Genomic DNA, 21,752 nt, shown 5'->3' on the forward strand with positions numbered 1-21,752 from the left:
CACTACAACCCCTAAAAGGAATTGTTACTAGCTTGCCCCCTAACCCCCTCTTTCATAATTTTTATTGATATATTTAATGTTTTATTATGCCACTTTAACCTCCCACAACGTAAACGCCCTTTTATAGGTTTTTTTCATATTCTTCAGGATCGTAGATTGAGACCGGTCCAGATCAACATCTCATGATCCAACACTAATCCATGGGGTGGACGATCCGCCTCACAGTTCCGTTTCTTCGGTGTCGAGTACGTAATCATGGGCTTTGACGACCAATGGCCATTGAATCGATGAGTCATGCACTGGTCATAAAAGTTGAATAAGCCCATCAAAAGGCACCCAGACAGGAGGAAAGAGACGCACAAAACTCCAGGTCCCACTTCTATTACCTTTGAAGGAATTCAAACAATCAAATTGCTAAAAATATGGAAATTTGGGCTTTATCAAATGGGCCTATTTGGTGTACCAAACAGAACCATGCTGTACATTTACTCCCTGGGGTTAAACACCTCTCTTAAGAGGACTTTTTGGATATGAAATTCTGTGATCCACTTTAATATTAACAGGTTGAGGAGCTTGTTACCTCTCCCCAGTATTTGGGATCTTAAAAGTACTCTTTGTAGGTTTTTTTAAGAGTAAACCTAAAATACGCTCCTACAGGGCCATACAACCTTTCGGCTTATCAGATCTTCTGGCTATTAAAATGATCTTAAATGGGACTCTTGTAAATAAGTGTACAATAAACTATCCAGGAAATTTAACTGGCATTTTTCATTGAGAATGTCTACAAAGAGACCATTTATCTTTGGGAAAAGTTTATATAGAGCCTAAGCTCCAAACAATCACATTCCAGCCTACCTCAAAAATTTCACTTTATGAGATTGTTTTGATGCCCAAAAATCTTCAAATTGATCATCTTGACATCAAGATGAATGGACATGAGAAAAAAAATGATTTCAAGTTTTAGAAATGATGTATTTTGTAATGCATTTTTTGACCGTCAAATTTCAAGATTTTCAAGTTTTCATATACATGTCAATCTACACCATTTTTGAAGATTTAAATTTTATAAATAAAAATAAAAATATATTTTAAGCTATCACAAAGATTTCTAGTGTTGAAACCACATTTCTCGATACTTTTTAAAGGTAGGCTCTAATTTGATTGTTTAGAGCCTATGCTCTATACAAACCACACCCTTTATCTTTTGTATGTCACAATCGTTATTGTCCCTCAAATTTCACAATGGTTGGTAGTAAAAGTGTCATTGAATAGACACGGTTAAAAAAAATTTTCTAGACTTCATTACTCACCCCAAGCCACCCAATTTTCCATACTCATGGAGATCTAAGTAGATTGTTAATGCCATATAGGATGGAGTGTCTCTAAAATTAAAGTAGAATATCTAAAACACCTGAGAATTTCAAGAAGCCCAAAATTTGGGGACGTAACCTCATCGATGTAGGGATCAACTTAAATTTTGGGGACAACCTCCTTGACATAGGTATCAACTTAAAAAGCAAACAATTGCATATGCATTCTATATGTTCTTGACTAAAATTAAATCAGAAGGGTCCATTATTTGGATAGTCATATATAGGTAGGTGCTTACGAACTCAAAATCCAAACTTAAAGTTTTGAAAACACTCTCTGTTTATCTAAAGTGGATCCCAAAATTCTGTATAGACAGACATTTGGTCATTATTTCCATTCATATAAAAAGTATGTAACCTACATTAAAAGTATTTGAGTCAAAATACGAGACAGAATTTTGGTCAAATTTCTATTATTTGGAAATTCAGATAAATTCTGGCTGCATTTCAGCCACAAGATTTGGGGAAGTGGCCCCTGAGCTCTTCTTCTCCTTACAAAAGACTCAAATTAAAGAAAGAACTGCATATATCAACCAATATCTCAAAAAAGAACAGGTATTTCATGTATTAGGAGAATTTACAAAAGGTTGATGATACATCTAAGCTTGAGGCACTTCTAGATGATTCAGTGACACTTTTATTACAAACCAATCTTATCGAAAAAGCCTCGGTCGGGAGCGTCTTGGTACCTTGCCTTCGAGCTTCAGTCTCCTATATGCTTCCCGAATATGGCATGGCCTAATAGCCCCACTCTCATTTCTCTCTGTCATTACTACTCGACCTGTAAAAACGAGCACACACAAACTTGAGAGAGAGAGAGAGAGAGAGAGAGAGAGAGAGAGAGGCACAGGATTCTGAGTGTAAACACAAGAAACGTGAAGAGAGAATATAAACCCAAGAACTCAAATACTGGAGTATTCTGGAATTTAGGACATAGTACCTGTTTCTACAAGCTCTCCAACAAACATTTTGGCGATCCCAGACATCACAATTGTCATAGGCATTGATATGGGACATCCAGCAATATTCTGCAACAGCTGCGTTACGAGATAAACTCTGAGAATTAGAAACTACCGACCAATAAAAGAGAACAAAAGAATTAGAAAGTACATAATTATGAAAATTTTACCTAAACGAAAAATAAAAATAAAAAACAATATCACAACATTCTCATCAAAGCCAATGTTTCAGATGGTTGACTACAATTAAATTTCCAGGATAAAACCTCACATGCATGGTTTACAAATTAGACTCGAGTGTTAAACACAAAAGTTCTGATATTCAAAAGAAAAAGCATAAAAGTTCTGGCCAAAAGGCAAATGCATCTGAACAGGATGGTTTATCCATCCAAAAGCATGTGTGCCTGAGATTTTAAATCACATCCATTCTCTGCCAAGGTATCCATCAAAAGCAAATGCATATTATGAAGGCTTTTCTTCTCTTGGTTATAAATGCATGTTAACAAGGTGCTTTATTAGTATTATTTTTCTTTATTTTTCAGAAGGGGGGGGGGGGGGGGGGGGGGGGGGGGGGGTTGGTAAATAACAAGGTCAAGATGCTATGTTGAAATTAGAGCCTTCATCAATACCCCTTGTTTCTATGGAAAGCCATGAGCAATAGATATTACTAGGTTGAGTCTTGCTCATTCTTTTGCTAAGTTCTAGAAACAAGATGCATTGAACCTCAAGAATTTATTGATAAATATGCATCAATGAAAGAAAAACTTGTCGATAGATACATGATAATGGAATGCATGCATTACCCTCCTCATGGTAGCTTTTTGAAACCCAGATCTCCGAAATGACTCGTACCTACTCATTTGTTCCTCTGTTAATTGGGATAAAATTGCCCTGATACAATACAGCAAAGAAACAAATAACTATTATAGAGAAAAACCACAAAGGGCAGTCACCAGCAATGTAAAATGCTTTCGCTGAATAAAAGAACGGAAAGTATATAATGAGACCATTTACCGTTGGTACAAGGTGGTCACAATTAATCTTGACCATTAGATGTGAAATTGGGTGGCTGCATTTATTTCATTGACCAAGCTCAAAGTTCAAAAGAAAATTTCTCGAACTTTGTGACACACCCAAGCTATCAGATTTCAATTGGGATGGTTGTAAGTAATTGCGACCTCCCAATACCAAAGGTAAATGGTCTCATTGTATACAATCCCATAAAAGAAATATGGTTACTTGAAAGAGATGGATTTTATAATATTCACGTAACAGTTCTTAACTCCAAACATCATGATACGCAAGATAATCCTTCTATTTCAGTACTCGTGACAATGAAAATTTAGCCTAATAACAAATCCATAAAAGTTATGACTCAATACAAAATCTTGGGGTAGAATACTACAGCACATTACTTGCTCTTGAATAGTCTAGGGGAACACGGGGAGCAGGTGCAAGAAAGCTGAGAATACAGGAGTTCTGCAAGTGCTTTATTATAAATTAGCTCAGCATATAAGAATGTTGCAATATGAGGGCATGGCGTTTCAAGGAACCTGATCCTCCCTTAGAGACCCCAGCTCTGGCAACGATTTTATGTCTTCACAGATTAATTCTTCTTTTTTTTTTGTGGAGGGGGGGGGGGGGGGGGAATACAGATTAATTATTATTTCAAAACAACAAGTACCCCCACCCATGGTAAAACTTCCCAGACTGTCACAGCAAGGTGAAGCAGGAGTACGGGATTAAAGTAGGTCAATTAAGTAAGGGATCAAAGTAGGTCAATTAAGGGTCTGACATTTGGAGAGTGGGGTAGGAATTCAAGAGAAGATAAGGTTTAGGTTTGGAAAAGTTGTACAGTACAGTTCTCAATGACTGTTTGCTGCAAGCGCAAGTAGGAGGTTCAGTTAACATGCCTGATGGTCTGGTATCTAACCCAGATGTTTCATTTGGGCAGCTCTTTCAGTGTGGAGGATGTGGATGTAAGTTGGTTCGATTACTAGATACAGTGCAGCTTTGAGGTCAATATATATCTTGAAAGAGCAGCAGGCAGGTTCTATGTAAGTTATTTTTTGGTTTTTTTACGAAAAAGGAATAAGGTCCTCCATATAGTTTTTTACAAAAATAGTGAGGAATGTGGGGGTGAAAAGTGATCCTCAACGGGGATTATCTCCCTCCCCACCCCCCCAAAAAAAACAAAAACCAAAAGAAAAAGGAATAAATAAATAAATAAAAAGCTCCTAGCCTCATTTTTAACTCTCCTATTGATTTGATCTCCCCATCTAGTAGAGAGAGATATCTTCTTATCCACTTTTATATGTTATGTAAATCAAGTGTCATCTCAATACTCCATGCTTATATTTGCCATCACCTAAGCACACTTTCTTGAGATTGTTTAATCAACAACACCAGTTTCCTATTCAATTGCAATCAACATGAGTAAGTGTGGTATTTTACGTTCTAGATTTGAATGATTCATTTCTTCCATGCATAACCATACCGATTATGAAGCTTCTTCCCAAGCCAGTGGGCAATAGTCAATCAAGGAAGAGCTTGATTTCTTCGTTAGAAATCTAGATAGGGCTTAGTTGCTTTCCTCACCACATGGTAAGAAGGCAGTTGGCTGCCAGTGGTATACGATATGAGGACCAAAGACAATGGCACAATAAGTTGGCAAAAAGCTAAATAAGAGGCTAAAGATATGAAAGTGGTGTTAAGTGTGATACTTTACAGCTTTGCCCATCAAGCAAAATGACAATTGCTTGAAACCAGCACTTTTTTTGTATGTTATCAGCCATTTTTCAGCTCAATGCAAGTATGCTCGGAAATATACATGCAACTTACCCAAATAATTTGATCCTTCCATCCTACTATATGTAGCATCCCACAATCCAGAAAAGCACACTTTTTCTTTGCTTTGCGAAACCAGTACCATTAGATGGTTCTAGAGGACAGCAGGGCAGTTCATTTGCCTTCACCATGCAAGAAAGGTTTCAAAAGTCAGCCAATAGAAAAAAAAATGGTTTCCAAAATCATTCCATGGCCTGGTTCTCCATTAATCAAAGGGATACCTTCTCCATGGCATTTGCAACTGCATATTAGGATAATTACATACTTTCTTCATTCTACAATTATATCATAAATACGGTGTCAGTTTATGTGCAGAAGCCCAACTTCAAGCCGACATTGCTATCCCTCCCAACTGTCACCAGCTTCATCAAAGCCTTTTGGGAAAAAAATTCCAATACTTGTAGTTGATCCCTCTCAACTGTTTATGCAAAAAATCGCAATACTTGTACCAACTGAAATAAAACTAATTTACAAAGACTCAACTGCTTACAATTAAAGTGCCAATTTACAGGATTCTATCCTAAAGAAAAACAGAACATCCATGTACTGGAAATAGGAGAGCAATGTGATATTAAAATAATCAAACAGTAACACATTCTTAGCTGTTGCAAGATCTGAACAATCTACTGATAGAACCAGCAAATCCCTATCATCACCCTTACCATATTACATAAATCTAAAACTTGATATTTATTAATTCAAATAAAATTTGAGAAAAGATTTACCACCCCCTACAATTTGAAGTAAATTCAAATAAATGCCCCAAAAATGAAAAAATAATCTGCTCAGAACTCTACCAAAATGACAAATGAAATTTCAGAAACTGTAAATTATAAACACATACAAAATCATAAATCTCAATGCATGAATTCATTTACATTCTAAAACAGAATACCAAGTACCATAATTAACAGGTACGTAAATTTAAAAATAACTCATAAAAAGGATTATCTGCTTAGGAATATCAAGAACAAATGTGTACAATTCCATAAAGAAAATCACAATCTTTTTTATGAGAGAGAAGCAACTTCAACAAAACACTCCAAAAACCAAATGGGGAAACCTACGTCATGGAAAATATCAAAATAATCATAGACCATCACCAAACCCTGAAACCCCAGAAATATATGACAAAGCCAATGGGATAAGTATTAGGAAAAGAGGGTAGTAATATTTGAGATTAGTAAATTCTAACAAAGTGAGTCTCGTATTTTCTTGGCAGTTCAGTTTTTTCTTTAATATGTGTTCGAGTGGACACACTAATTAGAATTTAATTAGAGCTCCTGACATCCTATAATCTTTTTGGATCTCTTCTTTTTATTGTATATACATAAGTTTCAAAATAAATTAACACACAAGAGTAATTGGTTTTCAGACTTGTGAAGCGTTTTCCAGGAGGATTGCCTTGCAAGCTCTAAGAAAGAGCATAAACTCTTAATATATATATATATTTTTTTTTTCCTGTTTATTTGTTTTTCTGTCATTGCGTCAAGTGGCATTAAAAATTCACAAGATCAATCCCTCATGAAGCCGCCAAAGCCCGATCCACAGAACGAGAATATGCTACAACAAATTATGGAGATTGTGAATCCTCAAGTCAAAGAGAACATCAATCAAGGCATAGAGAATTTGAGACAAGAACTTCGAGTCCAGACCAGCAAACTTCGAGGAGAAATCAGGGAAATAGATCAGTTTCCCTGTTCAGAGGTTGCACCGATAAGCAAATGCTGATCACTAAGAAGAGGGTACCATAATCGAGAATAGCCGGCACCAAATCTCAATCAAGATGCTAATCGATATCCACCACTAACTCAAGTGGCTGCCTCCATATGCAATAAGCTGAGTATATGGCAATAACCATGACCTTTGGAACCTCCAGGAGATCAAAGCATCAAAGTCAATTTCTCCAAGCTTCATGGAAAACTCCAGGTGGAATGTCCTATTGACGGGTTGACTTAGGTAGAATTTTTTTTAAATTGCATGTTGGGGATGAGATTAATATTAAACTTGTTGCACTGAAACATTATGGTGCGTTGACTTGCTAGGAACGACTTCGCAATGGAAAGTTTCTAATTCAAATCACATTAAGAAAAAGTTCAAAGAAAATTTCCTTCCCATGGATCATCATCACCATCATCCAAGTCTTATCCCAATTATCTAGGATTGGCTACATGAATCAAGGTCCTCCATTCTTCTCTAACAAGGGCCATAGCCTCAACAAGACCAAAACTCATCATATCTTTTCTCACTATTTCTATCCATGTGGCCTTCCCCTTGCCCTTTCAGAGCCTTCCTCTTGAACCAAATTGCACCTCCTAACTAATGTTGTATGAGGTGTACACTACACATGGCTACCCACCTAAGTCTACTTTCCTTAATCTTATCCCCTATTGAAGCCACCCCTAAGTTCTCTCGTATGTATTCATTCCGAATTCTATCCTTTATTGTCATGCCACTCATCCATCTCAACATCATCATCTCAACTACACTTATCCTATGGATATGTAGTTTCTTAACAGCCCAATATTCCATCCCATAAAGCATGGCTTGTCTTACAACCGTCCTATAGAACTTTCCCTTCAATCTCAATGGTATGTGGCGATCACATAAATCTCCGGATGCACATCTCCACTTTGCCCACCCAGCTACATTCATCTTCCTCAATCTCTCCATCCCATTGATCACAAGTAAATATTCTTCTAAGACCCCCCAAAATCCCTAACAGAATGAGAAGAGTGTAAAGGACTATCCTAGGGAGTTGTACAAGCTTGTGGTACACAACAACCTACAAGAGACTAAGAGTCCAAAGGTTTGTCCATTATGCTAATGGGCTATGGAAATCTGTTATGGATAAGGTTTTTCTAGACCAAACATGGACCTTGAGTGAGACTCAAAATTGCCATTCGAGTGGAAACAAATTAAAGTGATTCCTTACACGCTTTTAACAACCCAAATTTTAACAAAGAAATAAAGAGCATGATCAAATGGGAGCCTCAAAGAATACTTGTTTACTGAAACTGGGAATCGTGTTTGGGGTTACAACCTTATGCAAACCACACCCTTCTATATTACATCGAGGGTGTGGTTTATATAAGGCACTCACCTCAAACTATCAAAGTAAAGTGCACTTTCAAACCATGTCAGATGATGCAATTTCGGAATTGGAAATTCTTACGATTGCATGGAAGTCTGTTTTCACCTCTAATTACAAAAGGAAAAGTTTTCATGAGTCAGCGGGCTCGGTGCAAGAGCCTGCTGACTCACCAACATCTATCTTTAAAGATGGATGTTGGAAAAAACCCTCCGGTGTAAAACAAATATAGACGGTGTAGAAATATCTCTAAAAGAATCACATTTTAAATGTTGAAATTTTTTTTTTCCATATTCATGATCATCTTAGCTTAGATCATGAATTCCAAAAAATTTTGGATTAAAAATCCATCTTCAAGTTAGATTTGAAAGTGGGTCTGCATATGTACAATACGAGTCGGCTAAATCATAGAAACCCCATCCATTACAAAATTTAAAGTTCCAAAATGGTGAAATCAAGCATATCTATAGACACTTAAAAATCTTGAAAATGGACGATCCATATAATGTGTTACAAGATGCACTAGTTTTAAAACTTCAAGCTCCTTTTTTTTTCATATACATGCATCATGAGGTCGAGATGATCAATTGGAGGGTTTTCCAGCATCAGAACAACCTTTTTTGGTAGTTTTTTGAGGTGCATTATATCTACATTATAGGGTGAACAATAACTGTAGGGTGAACAATAACATGGCTATCTGTTTGTATAACATGGGTCTAAAAATATTGGTAAACCCATGTCTTTTAAGATGCGCCTTCCCTCTACAAAAATATTAGTTGCAACAACAAAAAATCCTAATAAAGTAACCAAAAATCACTCCAAACACTAAATTGCCTATAATTCAATTTAGAGATGACGAAACAACTGAAATTGCACCAATAAAACAAACAATCATGGAAATTAAGAAGTAAATGTAAAAAGCACTCACGAACTAGAGAAACAACAACCAAATGCAAAAATCCTGAAAAGGGAAAAAAGAAAAAACAACGTACTGCATCTTCGCCATCTTATCAGGGTCACCAGATTGAAGCTTTCCCAACTCCACATCCATGTTCTCCTCCTCTTCCTCCTCTTCATCTTCTCTGGTTTTTCCGGTGGGCGGGACATTGGCTGGAACCTGCCGCGAAACGCCATCATCATCACTGTTCCCAGCTACCTCGCCGGCCGGAGTTGGAGAATCCGGGGGCGTCTCAGACTCCTCGATGGCTGCCTCAAAGGGGTCCTGGCTCTGCTTCATCGCTGGCCCAAAAGAGAAGTGGAATATCAATCCTCAAAAAACCAGTGACCAAATACAACGCAATAAGGGCTTCGGTATCAACAAGAACCTAATGGAATATTCCCAATTTTTAGAGTCTAATGCTACTCTCTAGGAAACTCCCTGCTGCTGACTTTCTTGGATTCTTGGAGGAAGATGAAAATTGGTAGCCTAAAAGCTAGGAACCCTGTTTGATAAATTGTGGTTTTGATATTTTCACTTGTTTGGTATTGGGAAGTCGGAAACTACCTATCTTAACCGTTCATTGTGCATTTAAGTGATTGGGTTTGCAAAATTCATATGTTGATGAAGATTTTCTAACTGCAACCCATTTAATGCAGTTCTTATAAACTGTATGGTTAAGATTGAAATTTGTTTTTATATCTATGTAACTCGAGAGTGAAAGACACCCAACAACCATTGAAATTGTAATCACACCAATACACTAGAAAAGACAAGTATATATCCATATAAAAAATACCACGAAAGTCTTATGAAATATTAACTCTAAAACATATGGAGCATCAGGCAATCGAGAGTAATACAAAGGGAAAAAGAATGGCTACTAATCCTTGAGAAGGTATTAGAGAACCAACATAAGACCAATCTACACACGAAGGGTATTTGTGTTTCCATCAAGAAATCTCAATCATTTAAAGTCCAATAATAACGAAATGAATCAAACATGAAGTCTAGTTTCTGCCAATAACTAATATAACTTTCAGCCAAGCTCATGAAACCTAACTTTGAGCACAGACTAGATACTATGAACAAGCAAAGGAAAATAATCAACTCAGCTATCACGTTCAGAAATGAGGTAGACAATGACCCTCCAAAATGTTCATCGTTGAGACATTTTCATTATACCTACCTAATGGAGGCGGCAAGCAATGAAATTTACACAGCCTTCAATAGATGACATTGGACATATCCATCTATAAAACCACAGTAGTAGGTGGATTAGTATTGGTTCCCTATAAATCAACACTCTAAATCAATCCTATGTTCCACCATTAATACATCAAATCCCTAAACTCAAACCAGAGAGAAACGTTAACACAAACACAATAGGGGAAAAACATATGGGTTTCTTTTAATACCCCATCAAAATACACATGACTGAGAAAAAAGCATGTAAAAAGGAATATGATACACCATATTCAGCTGGTTTCTTGTAATGTCAACTAAGTTCATATTTACGGAAGATAAAGTAGAGCAAGTTCTTGGACAATGTTAATGAAAAAAGAAGAAAATTACCCAAGTTTTCATTAAATTAAAGGGAAAAAATGCAGCATTTTATTCATCAGATAGGGAAAAACGGAGGAATCTGGAAAATACTTAACTTTGCAGTAAAAATACAAAAAACAAAGGCAGAAACTACAGAGAATAGACAAGGATTATAAGTAAGAAACAAAAGAATGAGATGAAGATGTAAAAAGCACCATCAGTTGACATGAATGAATAGGTTAAGAGTTTAGGACCTACTGTATGTGCTCATCCGCCAGAAGTTGCTAGAGAGAGAGACAATTGGGGTGCACTCTAGAGAGAGAGAGAGAGTTAAGACTGGGAAAAAATTGAGTTCGAACTTATCTATTTTTAATGTTTGAAAGCTTAAAACTACAGTAAAGAGAAAGTCGGGTACTCTTCTCAGTTCACGCTGTGATAAAACAACTGCCTAAGGTTTGCGAGCTCGAGTTCCAACGGTGAATTGGGTTCAATTTATAAGAGGGTGAAATTATTAGAAACTACTCAACCTAGTGTTTGAAAACATGGTTTTTTCTCAAAGGACGCGATTAGCATGCGGCCAAGCCTGCACATGTAGAAATGTGGGCTTGGCAATAAATATATATTTTAAATATAATTTGATCTTAATTTTTAGAGAATATATAATCTTTAACATGGAGATCATGAATATGAAAAAATAACTATTGAAAACTAGAAATAATAATTATATTAAATAAACATTTGGACTATTGGTTACAATTTGTTTTTAGATAGACCAACTATTTGTACCCATCTTTAAGATGGATACTTTATACCTCTGGACCGCATATTGTACAAATGCGGTCCAGCCCGCATGAAACAATTGTTCTTTCTGAAATGGGTCATTGATTCGAATGGGGATCAAATGAAAACTTGAGGACTAATGGCCTCAACGAGGATATGGTCCTTAATAGAGAAGAATAGTGGTGGATCAGGATTGATGTAGCCGATCCCAATTAGTTGGGAAAAGGTTTTAATAAAAATGGTGATTTGAATGGGAATTGATCGAGAGTCAAGACTGAACCAACTCAGTTCCCCTCTAAAACCTTTAATATATTTATTTTATTTTTTTAAGGCTATTTTGTGATTCTTAGGTTTCTTCTAAATACCCACCGAATAAATTTTTATTTTTGTTTTTACTTTGTTTTTTATTTTTAATATTTTGAATTATTGATTTAGACACGATTCAGATTGTCAATCCAACGATCGGATACAGAGGTGAGTGAACGATCCGCTTCACCAATATGTGTTTTAAAACACCGGCTCAGAACAATCAAAAGGCACATACCTAATGCAGCACTCTAGGGTATTTACGGTCTTTTTGGAGTAACTAACAGTTGAGATTAACCTCGATGAGGGTCTAATCATCCAGGAAATCTCCATAAAATTGAAGGGGAAAACATCATTTATGCCCACCATAGTTTTTTACTAAAATTGTAAGATTCATTTATTTCGCGGCATTTCAAAATCCGGATATGGAACCCCGTCTCCCTGCAGAATTACGTTACATTGCCATTCTATTTTCTTAACTCCAATATGGGCAAAAAGAGACTTCCCTTCCCGGAACTTTCCCAAATAGTCAACATCGATGGACACATTTAGGATCAAGTGTGCTCTCTCTCTGCAAATTACTCAACCATATCTGCAAATTATGGCTACCATGGCTCATGATTTAAAAGAAACCCTAGAAAAGGAGTAATTCTTGGAAAAGATTTGGTGAAGAGGGTTCATCGGAGGTTCATGGTGGAGAGAGAGGTTCTTATGGTGAAGAGAGAGGCTTCTCACAGTGGAGAGATAGAGAAGACAGAGAGAAGTTCTCATGATGGGAAGAGAGAGAAGACAGAGAGAGGTTCTCATGGTAGAGAGCATGGTTAGGTCAGACCAGATATTTTAAAAATAAAATAATAATAATTTAGAAATATAAAATATATTAGAAAACAATTTCACAAATTTGTTTAATTGGACGAACTAGAGTGTGGATCACCAGGTAACCTGATTTTGACTATTTTTTGACTAAATTAAATAATTTGTTTTAGACTGAATCAGCTAAGACCCCGGTCAACCTAATGACCAAGTCAAACCAGTCCAATTGAGTCTGGATAACTATATAGTGAGGGAGAGGTGCATGAGATAGAGGGTCTCTATTTCCTCTCTTTTTTTGGCATTGGACTACATTGGTATTAAGGAGAAAGTATATGAATAGACCATTTTACTTTTAGCACAAGGAAGTCACAATTACTTTTTGTCTTTTAGATTTTAAATTAGGTAGTTATGGGCATATCATTGACGAGCTTCACCCTCAAAGTTTCAAAAGAATTCTCTCAAATTTTGCGACACTCCTCAAGCCATCTGATTTGACATCAAATGGCTAGGAGTAATTATGATCTCCTTGTAAGAAAGTCTCATAGTATACCATCTCAGAATTAAAAAGTAATCATACCTCCTTATGAAAATTTATTTTTCATCATTCTCTCAAAAGAGTACAAATCTTATTGAGAGATTCATATTTCTCTCAAATGACTCACAAATCATATTGGGAGAGGAGATTCATAAGTCTAAATAGCTGATATTTTAATAATTTTCCCTAAAAATTTGGCATCTAGGGTGTGATACTAAAACTATTGGGGGTAGGATGTCAGCAAAATTGATTTTGGGGGTAGTACTAATTTTCCCTAATTTTATTATAAAAAAATTCTCCATTTATCACCAATTAACAACAACCAAAATATAGAATGAGTAATCATACCAATAATATTATTGCTGATATATTACAACTTTTTAACAAATTATTTAGGTTTGTGCTGCACCCTTTCCACAGAGTATAAATTTTATATCAAAATATCACCAATTGATAACAATAAAACTACAGAGAAGCAATAATCATACCAATAACACATTCTTATGATTTTTATTTCTAAAAACTAGCAAGTAATTCATAACAGAAAACATGATAAAATGGTTCAAAGAGATAACCAAATTTCGAATTTACATAGAAAGATAGGAATGTACTCAGTATTAGGTTCCTAAACTGAAATTGGGGAAAATTTAGTGAACTTAAATTATATATTCTCCACCAAATTGCACAAAAAAAAAACATAAGCATGAGAAAATCGAAGAAAGAATTTCATGCATTACAGCCTTAAGAATAACAATAAAGAAATTAATCTCAGATTGTCTAGTGTCACGGTAGCTGTACCTGATAAAACACTTCAATGGGCCTTTGAAGGCAACCCTAATTTTCCCTTTGAGAACACGAATTTTCCTTTTGGCCCTAAAATTTCACCAAAAGAAACAAGATCAGAGACCATAATGAGATACAATAAATCAAATACAAACAATAAGAAACTGCTCGGAAAAGACCGACAGAGAGAGAGAGAGAGAGACTCTGTCCAAACCAAGAAAAAAAGAGACAAAGAAGGGGAAACTCACCTCAGTTTTCTTCTTCTACTTCTGGTTTTATGAGAAATAATAAGGGAGGGAGGAAGAGAGGATACGTCTTTAAAGTGTGGGGTTCAAAACCCTAAAAACACAATGGTGTTTCAGTAGAGAGAGGAAGTTTAGCATAGAAAGAGCGAAATGAGTTGAGATTTCCGGGTAGAGAGGGAAGAAGCCCTACAAGAACCAGGGCCGGGTTAGGTTTCGATGTCTTGGGGCAGGGCAGCAGCGTTACCTGCCCTTCAGGGCTCTGAAAATAGAAATTGTACCGTGAAAATAGAAATTGTACGGATAATGAAGCAAGTCACCGGTGATTCACACGGTCCACATTAACTTTTGGATTCTCATCTGGAGAGTTCTGATCGTACATTAGATTCTCATCTCAAGGGTCTAAATCATACGGTTGACAACGCGCAAGCGGTCCACAAATTGTCCATACGGTGTTGTTGTTTCTCGAGTAAAAGGACCCCCTGACCTGACCAGTGACCACGAGTTGACGGTGCAAGACCATGTATTGAGGTCTCGCGGGATCGCCTAAGAGGCGCTCAACAGATAAAGGTGAAGAACTCCTCATTTCAAAGGCAGTTACAACAATTCCTTCCCTCCAAGCAATGGATCTTCGCCTGAAAAAAAACACATAATGTTTACACGCTGTATACAATCCAGAGAGAGACAGATACCACGTTCTTCTCGACTGAAAGTTAATCAAGATATAGATAGAGAATATATGTTCGCGTGGTCCCGCCTAGAAAACCACGTGAATTTCACTCAAAGCTAGAGGGAGAGGAACCACTTATTCCTCCATTGATAGAGAGGGGAAACCACGTCTCACTGCCCTGCCCTGCCCTGCACGTTATTGAGAGAAACATGTTATCCTCCACAGCAAATTTCTCTTCGATTCTCGCCCCCAAATTCTTATCTTCTACAGCACACAAAAGACCTTTTGTTTGCCTCAAATTCGGAATAGAAGAAATAAAGGAAATCTCCCAAAACAAGGTATTATAGTCAATTTTTTTTTGATACTATCCTTCAAATTTACATGTTTTCTGTAAAATTAAGCATGAACATAAGTACCCATTTTCTAATTTTGCTGTCCCCGATTATCATTATCCCTTTGATTTTCGGTATCATAATGAATTGTCACAGTCATTGTATCTTTTCTGTGAATTAGTTTTCATAGCACTGTCGATTGTATTTCTTTCGTTTTACCTCTTCTTTTTAGGTTTTGGTTTCAGCTACCGTTGCTGCTGCAATTGGGCAGTTCTCGAAGCCATTTACCTCTGCTATTTATGGCAAGGGTTTTGATTTCGCGGCCGCAGCTAGATCTGGTGGAATGCCTTCTACCCATTCAGCAGTAAGTCTCTCTGTCTTGTTTTTCTGTTTGAGCTTGAGGAAATGTTTCAATGGAATGTTGATTTCTCTCTCTAGACTCTTTCTCTCTCCTGTTTGGTATAAGGCCCAAGTTTGATTTCAATGCTGATTTTCCTAATTTCCTGTAAATATTCCAATGCACTTCTATGAGGCGCAATATGGTTGGTGGTCATGAAAAAGTATTGGAATTTTTTTTTGACATTCTAGAAAAAGTTTGGGGTGTTCTGGAATTTCTTCAATTAATTTGGGTCTTTTATTCATCTCCATCTAATTCGTTGAAAAAATGACCAAACTGCACCTAATAGATGAGCTATTTACTATTTATTCATATTTTTTTGTTTTAGGGAAAAATTTATTTAAGGTTGCAACTTTAAAATGTAGAATTAAAGGTGCACCAAAAAAATCCTTAGGAAATGGTTGTTTTAATGTTGAAAAACTCTCAAATTGATCATTTGGACATTTGAGATGTATGAATATATATTAAAAAAAGGGTGCGGTTTGTATAGAGCCTAGGCTCTAAACAATCAAATTAGAGCCTACTTCAAATAGCGTCAAGAAATATGGTTTCCATACCGAAAATCTTTTTGATAGCCTTAAAATATATTTTCATCTTTATTTATAAAGTTTAAAGATTAAAAAATAATATAGATCGAGAGATCTATGAAAACTTGAAAATCTTGAAATTTGACGGTCCAAAAGTGCGTTACAAAATACACTTTTTCCAAAACTTGAAATCCATTTTTTTATCATGTCCCTACATCTTGATATCGAGATGATGAATATGAGGATATTTGGGCCTCAAAACAATATCTTCTAGTGAAATTTTTAAGGTAGGCTCGAATTTGATTGTTTGAAGCCTTGGCTCTATATAAACTTTTTCCTTAAAAAAAAAGAAGGAGATTTTGAGTCTTAGAAATAGTGCATCTTGCAAGACAGTATCTAGACCATCCATTTTCAAGATTTTCATATGTGTATAGATTTTCTTGATTTTAATCATTTTTTGGAGTTTAAAATTTTATAATTAGATATGAAAATAGATTTTCAGATAATCTTAAGAAATTTTTACACCAAAATTACATGTTATGATAAAATTTGGAGGTGCGTCTTAATTGGATTGCTTAAGGTTGCAACCTTATAGAAACCATACCCTTGATTTAATTTTAAAATGTCCATCAAAATATACATGATCATGAGTTGGAATAGTTCAAAAAAGGTAAAATTTTAAGTAGTTGATAAATTAGGTGTATTTTGATCAATTTACTGTACATCTGGTACGTCTTATGTCAAGCGCTAATGATTTATGGCACCTTCAATTTAGTAGGCCTTTGTTTTGATTGTTACATATTAATGCTCAGAAGGGTCACTTAAAACGACTTTCTAGTTTGATTGTAGCCTTGTTATCAGATGTTAAATGCGTTTCATATGATCATTATGGAATAAAATCCACATTGGTCACAAAATTGGGCATGGGCTTGACTGGTTAGGAGTTGATGTTTAGCGATGCTACATCTCCATTTTGATTCCTACCACTAAAGGACTCAGAAAATAAAATAAAACACCACATTGGTCACAGATCAATTCAATTTGTTCATGAACTCTTTTTGCAGAAGCATGAGTCATCATCTTCTGCACTAGGATTGGTGATTCCGTGCTGAATGCTATGAAGGTTTCAAATTTAGATGGGCTCTAAAAAGATGAGGTGGAACCTGGTTTGTGATAAAAACTAAATTGATTAGATCACTTTGACGAAAAGAAAACAAAATTCAATAAATGTCAACTAGTCTATGGGGAGCCTAAATTGGATAGCATTCATGAGGTTTCGTCGGAACTGCAAGATCATCTAAGAAAAGGAAAGAGCCATAATTTGTTTTCTGATGAGTTTTACTGCCAACTGTTGCATGTTTAAATTCGTAAAACTAGAAGGCTCATTTGTGATTGGGAAAATTCTAAGGTATAAGAAATGAATGAAGTCAAGCAAATTAACACTCAATGCCTTACCAACAAAGAATTGAGTCAAGCAAATGGCTTCAGATATTGTTGGGAAAAAGAGACCGTATGTTGATAGATAAAGGTGAAACTAGTGAGTTCTCTATGAAAGTGTGGTATATTTATTTGGAAATAGTATGTCCACTTGCAAACTTATTCCACTGTATTTGTTAGTTTGTTGATGAGTCTGTGTGTTTGGGTTATTTAAATGTGACAGTTTAAAAAACATTCATTGTACATATTATTTTGCCTTATACCATGTCAGATCCATCTATAGCATGTTTGATGGTCTCTGTATATGTTTAATAAAATGTGGTTTCACTTACTATGAGAAGATAGTAAAAATTATGATATACTGGTCAAAAGTGTTACTGCAAAAATTATGTTATACTGGTAAGAAATGTTACTGCAAAAATTATGATGTACTAATCAAAAGTGTTATACTGCATTCAATACTTCTAGGCTTTCCAACACTAACTAGTGCTGTGATATTTATATGTAACTCTAATTTTTCATCTCTAATTGGATTATTGTTGTCTTTGTGTTGTCTGTAATATGAGGAGATTTGAAAGGTCCATTAAGCTGCAAATTAATTTACTATGGGAACAGCAATTGAAGTGGAATTATGTTGCAGTTTCCTAAAGCAGGATTAAATTTATTTGACAATCTATTGGAAATCTGAAGAAAGGTTAAATTTATATCAACACCGTCAGATACATGTGTCATTTTCATACCCAACAAGGCCGGCAAAATAATATCCATGGATTACACACACACTTGTTGCTTCTGTTTGTAATGCTTTGTGAAATTCCTTTTAATAAATTTGTCAATAGCCTACTCATGCATATTCTCATACAAACACACGCAACATTTTGGCTTCATCGTTATGGTGTTTAGTGGAACTATTATTTTTTGCTTTAATAAAGCCTGCTGATTTTCTATTACAGGGGGTTGTTGCTGCTGCCGCCGCAATTGGTTTAGAGAGGTATAGAAACTGTTCATCAATTGAGGATTTTGGGTATCAATTGATATTTATGGTGTTGGGGGAGGTATTACTAATTTTGGTTTTCTGAGGAAGTGATTGTTAATATGATTGTCTAAATGTGCAGGGGTTTTTCAGATTCAATTTTCGGTTTGGCTGTTGTCTTTGCTGCAATTGTTGTGTATGATTCTCAGGTAGTTCAATATTTTTCTCTTGCGGTGTAAGTAGGTAATGAACATTCTCATCATCCGTAAATTTCAGTTTTTACATCCTAGAGGTCATACATGCACAATAATTGGCATAGACCACTCAAAACTGGAGGGTCCATGAGATCAGTCATCTGGAAGTAACCAGTCTTATAGAATGGATTCATCCTCACTATCCTTTGGAATATAATGAACACAATCATAACAAAAAGAAACTTCTCTCCAGTGAAAATGCGATTTCTAGTATTTCTCTTTGCACGTTGCAAGGTTTTCAAAGAATTCATTATCTTAAAAACGTGGTTGAACATTTAGAACGGTTTGCAATAGATTTCGACATGTTAAGATATTATTTTGTTCCAGTTGAAATAATTTGAGCTTTCATCCTAATGGTAAGAAGCCTAGTTTTTGCAAGGGAGGTCTAACTTTCAGACACTTGGAAGTTTCTCCGGTAATCAAAACAAGCTGACCTACCTATTTTTCGATCTAGTCAAAATCCATGAACTTTGGAAAGGTAAAATAATAACTAAAACCACATCAACCGGCCCTACATTCTTTTTTTTTCTTTCTTTTTTAAATTTATCTTTTTCTGTTCCGGTCCAATTCTATAGACTCTGGAAAGGAGAATAATAACTGAACTTTAGCATTACTACACACTGAACACGATTTGAAATGTTCAGTTGCATTGAGTTTGTATTTCATAATGGCTAACAGAAAAGTAAGAGAAAATATGGTATGCTCCAATTCAATTTTGACAAGTTGGAGCCTTTGTTTTTAGCATGTCAATTTATTTATTATCGATTATAAGCTGCCAGAGAAATCCTACAATTTGTTGAGTTATACCCGAAGATTTGGCATTAATTTTATTCCCCAAACCTAATATGAATCCAATAAAAATAATAATTTGAAGTCATCTTATATTGGCTATTATAATGACAAAAACCAAAATTTGTAGCCATGCATGTTGCATTTTAGTGTGCATCAGTCTGGGTTTCCCGGAGTGGTAAAGGGTTGGCATTGTTTCCAACAAAGTAATGAGAAAGAGAGAGAGACAGACAGAGAGAGAGACAAAGGGGCAACCATCCACAGTTTTGCTGAATTCTTGTTTCTTTTCTGTGTTTGGCTCTGCAGGGGGTGAGAAAGGAAGTGGGTACACATGCAAAGATACTGAACAACACAATCTTAAAATCTGAGGCCCAAAATGGCTTTTTAGAGACAGAAAATGGTGATTTAGCTGATGAGGATTTAGAGGCAGCCTCTGTTGAAGCAGGAGCTACTATTTCTTCTCTCTTTTCTTCAACAAATGATTTTTATACGAAGGATGAAAAGAGAGCAAAGTTAAATTCAAATTATTCTCAAATAAATAAACCCTCTGATGTTCTAAGAAAAAGCTTAAAAATGCCACTTATTGAGGAGGCTGGAAAAGAGGCGAAGAAAATTGGAAATAGGTACCCAAGATTGAAGGAATCGGTAGGACACACAGAAGCAGAGGTTTTTGTAGGCATTTTATTGGGTTTTCTTGTGACATGGGCCGTTTATTCAGTTATGTAAGAATTATTAGAATTGAACCGTCTCCATCTCAGGGTTCCAAAACACAGCTTCCAAATTGTGATAATTGGCATCTTCCAATTGAGTCCTTTGGCATCATAATTAATCACCATGAATCCTGTGATTAATTCAGAAAAATTTAGGTGGGCAACAAGTTATAAGATGAGAGATAGTGGTCTTAGGTGGGTTATTCATGTATGGTGCAAACCAAGTATAAGATCTGTTAGGAGGTATAATTTAGTTCAAGTAAAGAGCTCAAAAAAGGTAAAAAGATGGTCAAAAGGACATGGATGGAAGTATAATAAAATATATGGGGACTTCCTCATTGAAGTTATAGCCTTTAACAGAATAGAAGGGCAGACCAGGAGTCATGTAGCCGATACCAATTAATTAAAAAAAAACTTGATAATGACGATGATGACATTCATAGGTATTTTGGTCATTTCTTTTTACTAAACTTTCTTAGTTTTTATTGTGTGTGCGCATGAATTGACCAATTTAAATGAGAATAAAATGGAAATGGACTTATGGATAAGAAACAATATAACCGCTTTTTCTATATTTTCTCCAAATTTAAACCGGGCCCTACTTTTTGTTTTCTCGGTTAGGTTTGTAATTGTATAATGTGCCCACCATATATTATAAAAGTAAGGTGCACCTCTAAATTTTGTTGAAAGTATCGGAGATCTTACAATAGCTTGAAATCTATATCCAACCTAATAATGAATTTAAATTTTAAAAAATATGGAAATCAAGCATATCTATAAACACTTGAAAAAATTGAAAATAAATAGTCCAGGTTGCTTATTACAAGATGCAATATTTTTAGGACTGAAATTCTTTTTATTTTGTTCTTTGTATATATGCATCATGAGGTCGAGATGGTCAATTGGAAGGTTTTCCAACTTTGAAACACTCTTTTTTTTAGGTACACATTACTTCTATATTATAAAGTTGCAACCTTGTATAAACATTTTCCGCTTTTTTTTTTTATTAAAGTTTTGCCATGGTTCAATGTTAGTAACACCGAATAACTTTTTTTTCATATTTTGAATTTTGGTTATGGTTTGATATGGTCTGGATTTGCGAAATTTGAACCAACCATGGTGATTTTTTTGTGGATGGAGAAAGATAAATAGAAAACTACTTCCTTTTTCTACAATTCCAACCACATAAAAAAATGAAGTAATAAGCAGGTTCATGATGCTAATATATAACCGCACTAGAGAAAACCACATCCAAAAAATGGAAAAAAATAAATTTTTTTCTGTTTTCTGCAATTCCAACCACATTAAAAATAAATAAATTGCAAACCCCCCAAATGGAATTTTTATACATTTTACTCCACCAAACTTTTCTTAGGAAATACCCCCTATAAAAGTTCATTTTTTTTGGACAAAAATGCTATTCCCTCACATAACTAATTATTTTCGTTCAAGTGG

General features: G+C 35.4%; 2 protein-coding genes across 6 annotated transcripts; one reads left to right on the top strand and one right to left on the bottom strand.

Moving 5' to 3' along the window:
• Positions 1-1,766: 1,766 nt before the first annotated feature.
• TAF11 (TBP-associated factor 11) lies at positions 1,767-14,903 on the bottom strand. Of its 5 annotated transcripts, XR_016058986.1 has the most exons (9): positions 14,215-14,903; positions 13,982-14,056; positions 10,394-10,457; positions 9,260-9,506; positions 5,171-5,298; positions 4,827-4,949; positions 3,133-3,220; positions 2,311-2,407; positions 1,910-2,151 (listed from the first exon to the last, which is right to left on the bottom strand). XR_016058986.1 is itself a non-coding variant. In XM_088871417.1 (7 exons), the coding sequence occupies exons 4-7, from the start codon at positions 9,502-9,504 to the stop codon at positions 2,024-2,026; spliced, it is 558 nt and encodes a 185-aa protein (XP_088727543.1). In that variant the 5' UTR covers positions 9,505-9,506; positions 13,982-14,056; positions 14,215-14,470; positions 14,589-14,903; the 3' UTR covers positions 1,767-2,023. The 5 variants fall into 5 exon arrangements, 3 of the variants coding, with proteins under 3 accessions (XP_088727543.1, XP_011628819.1, XP_006859071.1); XR_016058984.1 differs by lacking the exon at positions 4,827-4,949 and having other exon boundaries at positions 1,767-2,151; XM_088871417.1 differs by lacking the exons at positions 4,827-4,949; positions 5,171-5,298; positions 10,394-10,457 and having other exon boundaries at positions 1,767-2,151; positions 14,215-14,470; positions 14,589-14,903.
• LOC18448957 (Acid phosphatase/vanadium-dependent haloperoxidase-related protein) lies at positions 9,624-20,416 on the top strand. The gene is made up of 6 exons (XM_088846306.1): positions 9,624-9,688; positions 15,149-15,216; positions 15,456-15,574; positions 18,525-18,562; positions 18,687-18,753; positions 19,894-20,416. The coding sequence occupies exons 1-6, from the start codon at positions 9,624-9,626 to the stop codon at positions 20,311-20,313; spliced, it is 777 nt and encodes a 258-aa protein (XP_088702432.1). The 3' UTR covers positions 20,314-20,416.
• Positions 20,417-21,752: the final 1,336 nt, after the last annotated feature.

The sequence above is a fragment of the Amborella trichopoda genome, chromosome 1 (genome assembly GCF_054954075.1).
Source record: "Amborella trichopoda isolate Santa Cruz 75 chromosome 1, AtrichopodaSantaCruz75HAP2 v2.0, whole genome shotgun sequence".
NCBI lineage: Eukaryota > Viridiplantae > Streptophyta > Magnoliopsida > Amborellales > Amborellaceae > Amborella > Amborella trichopoda.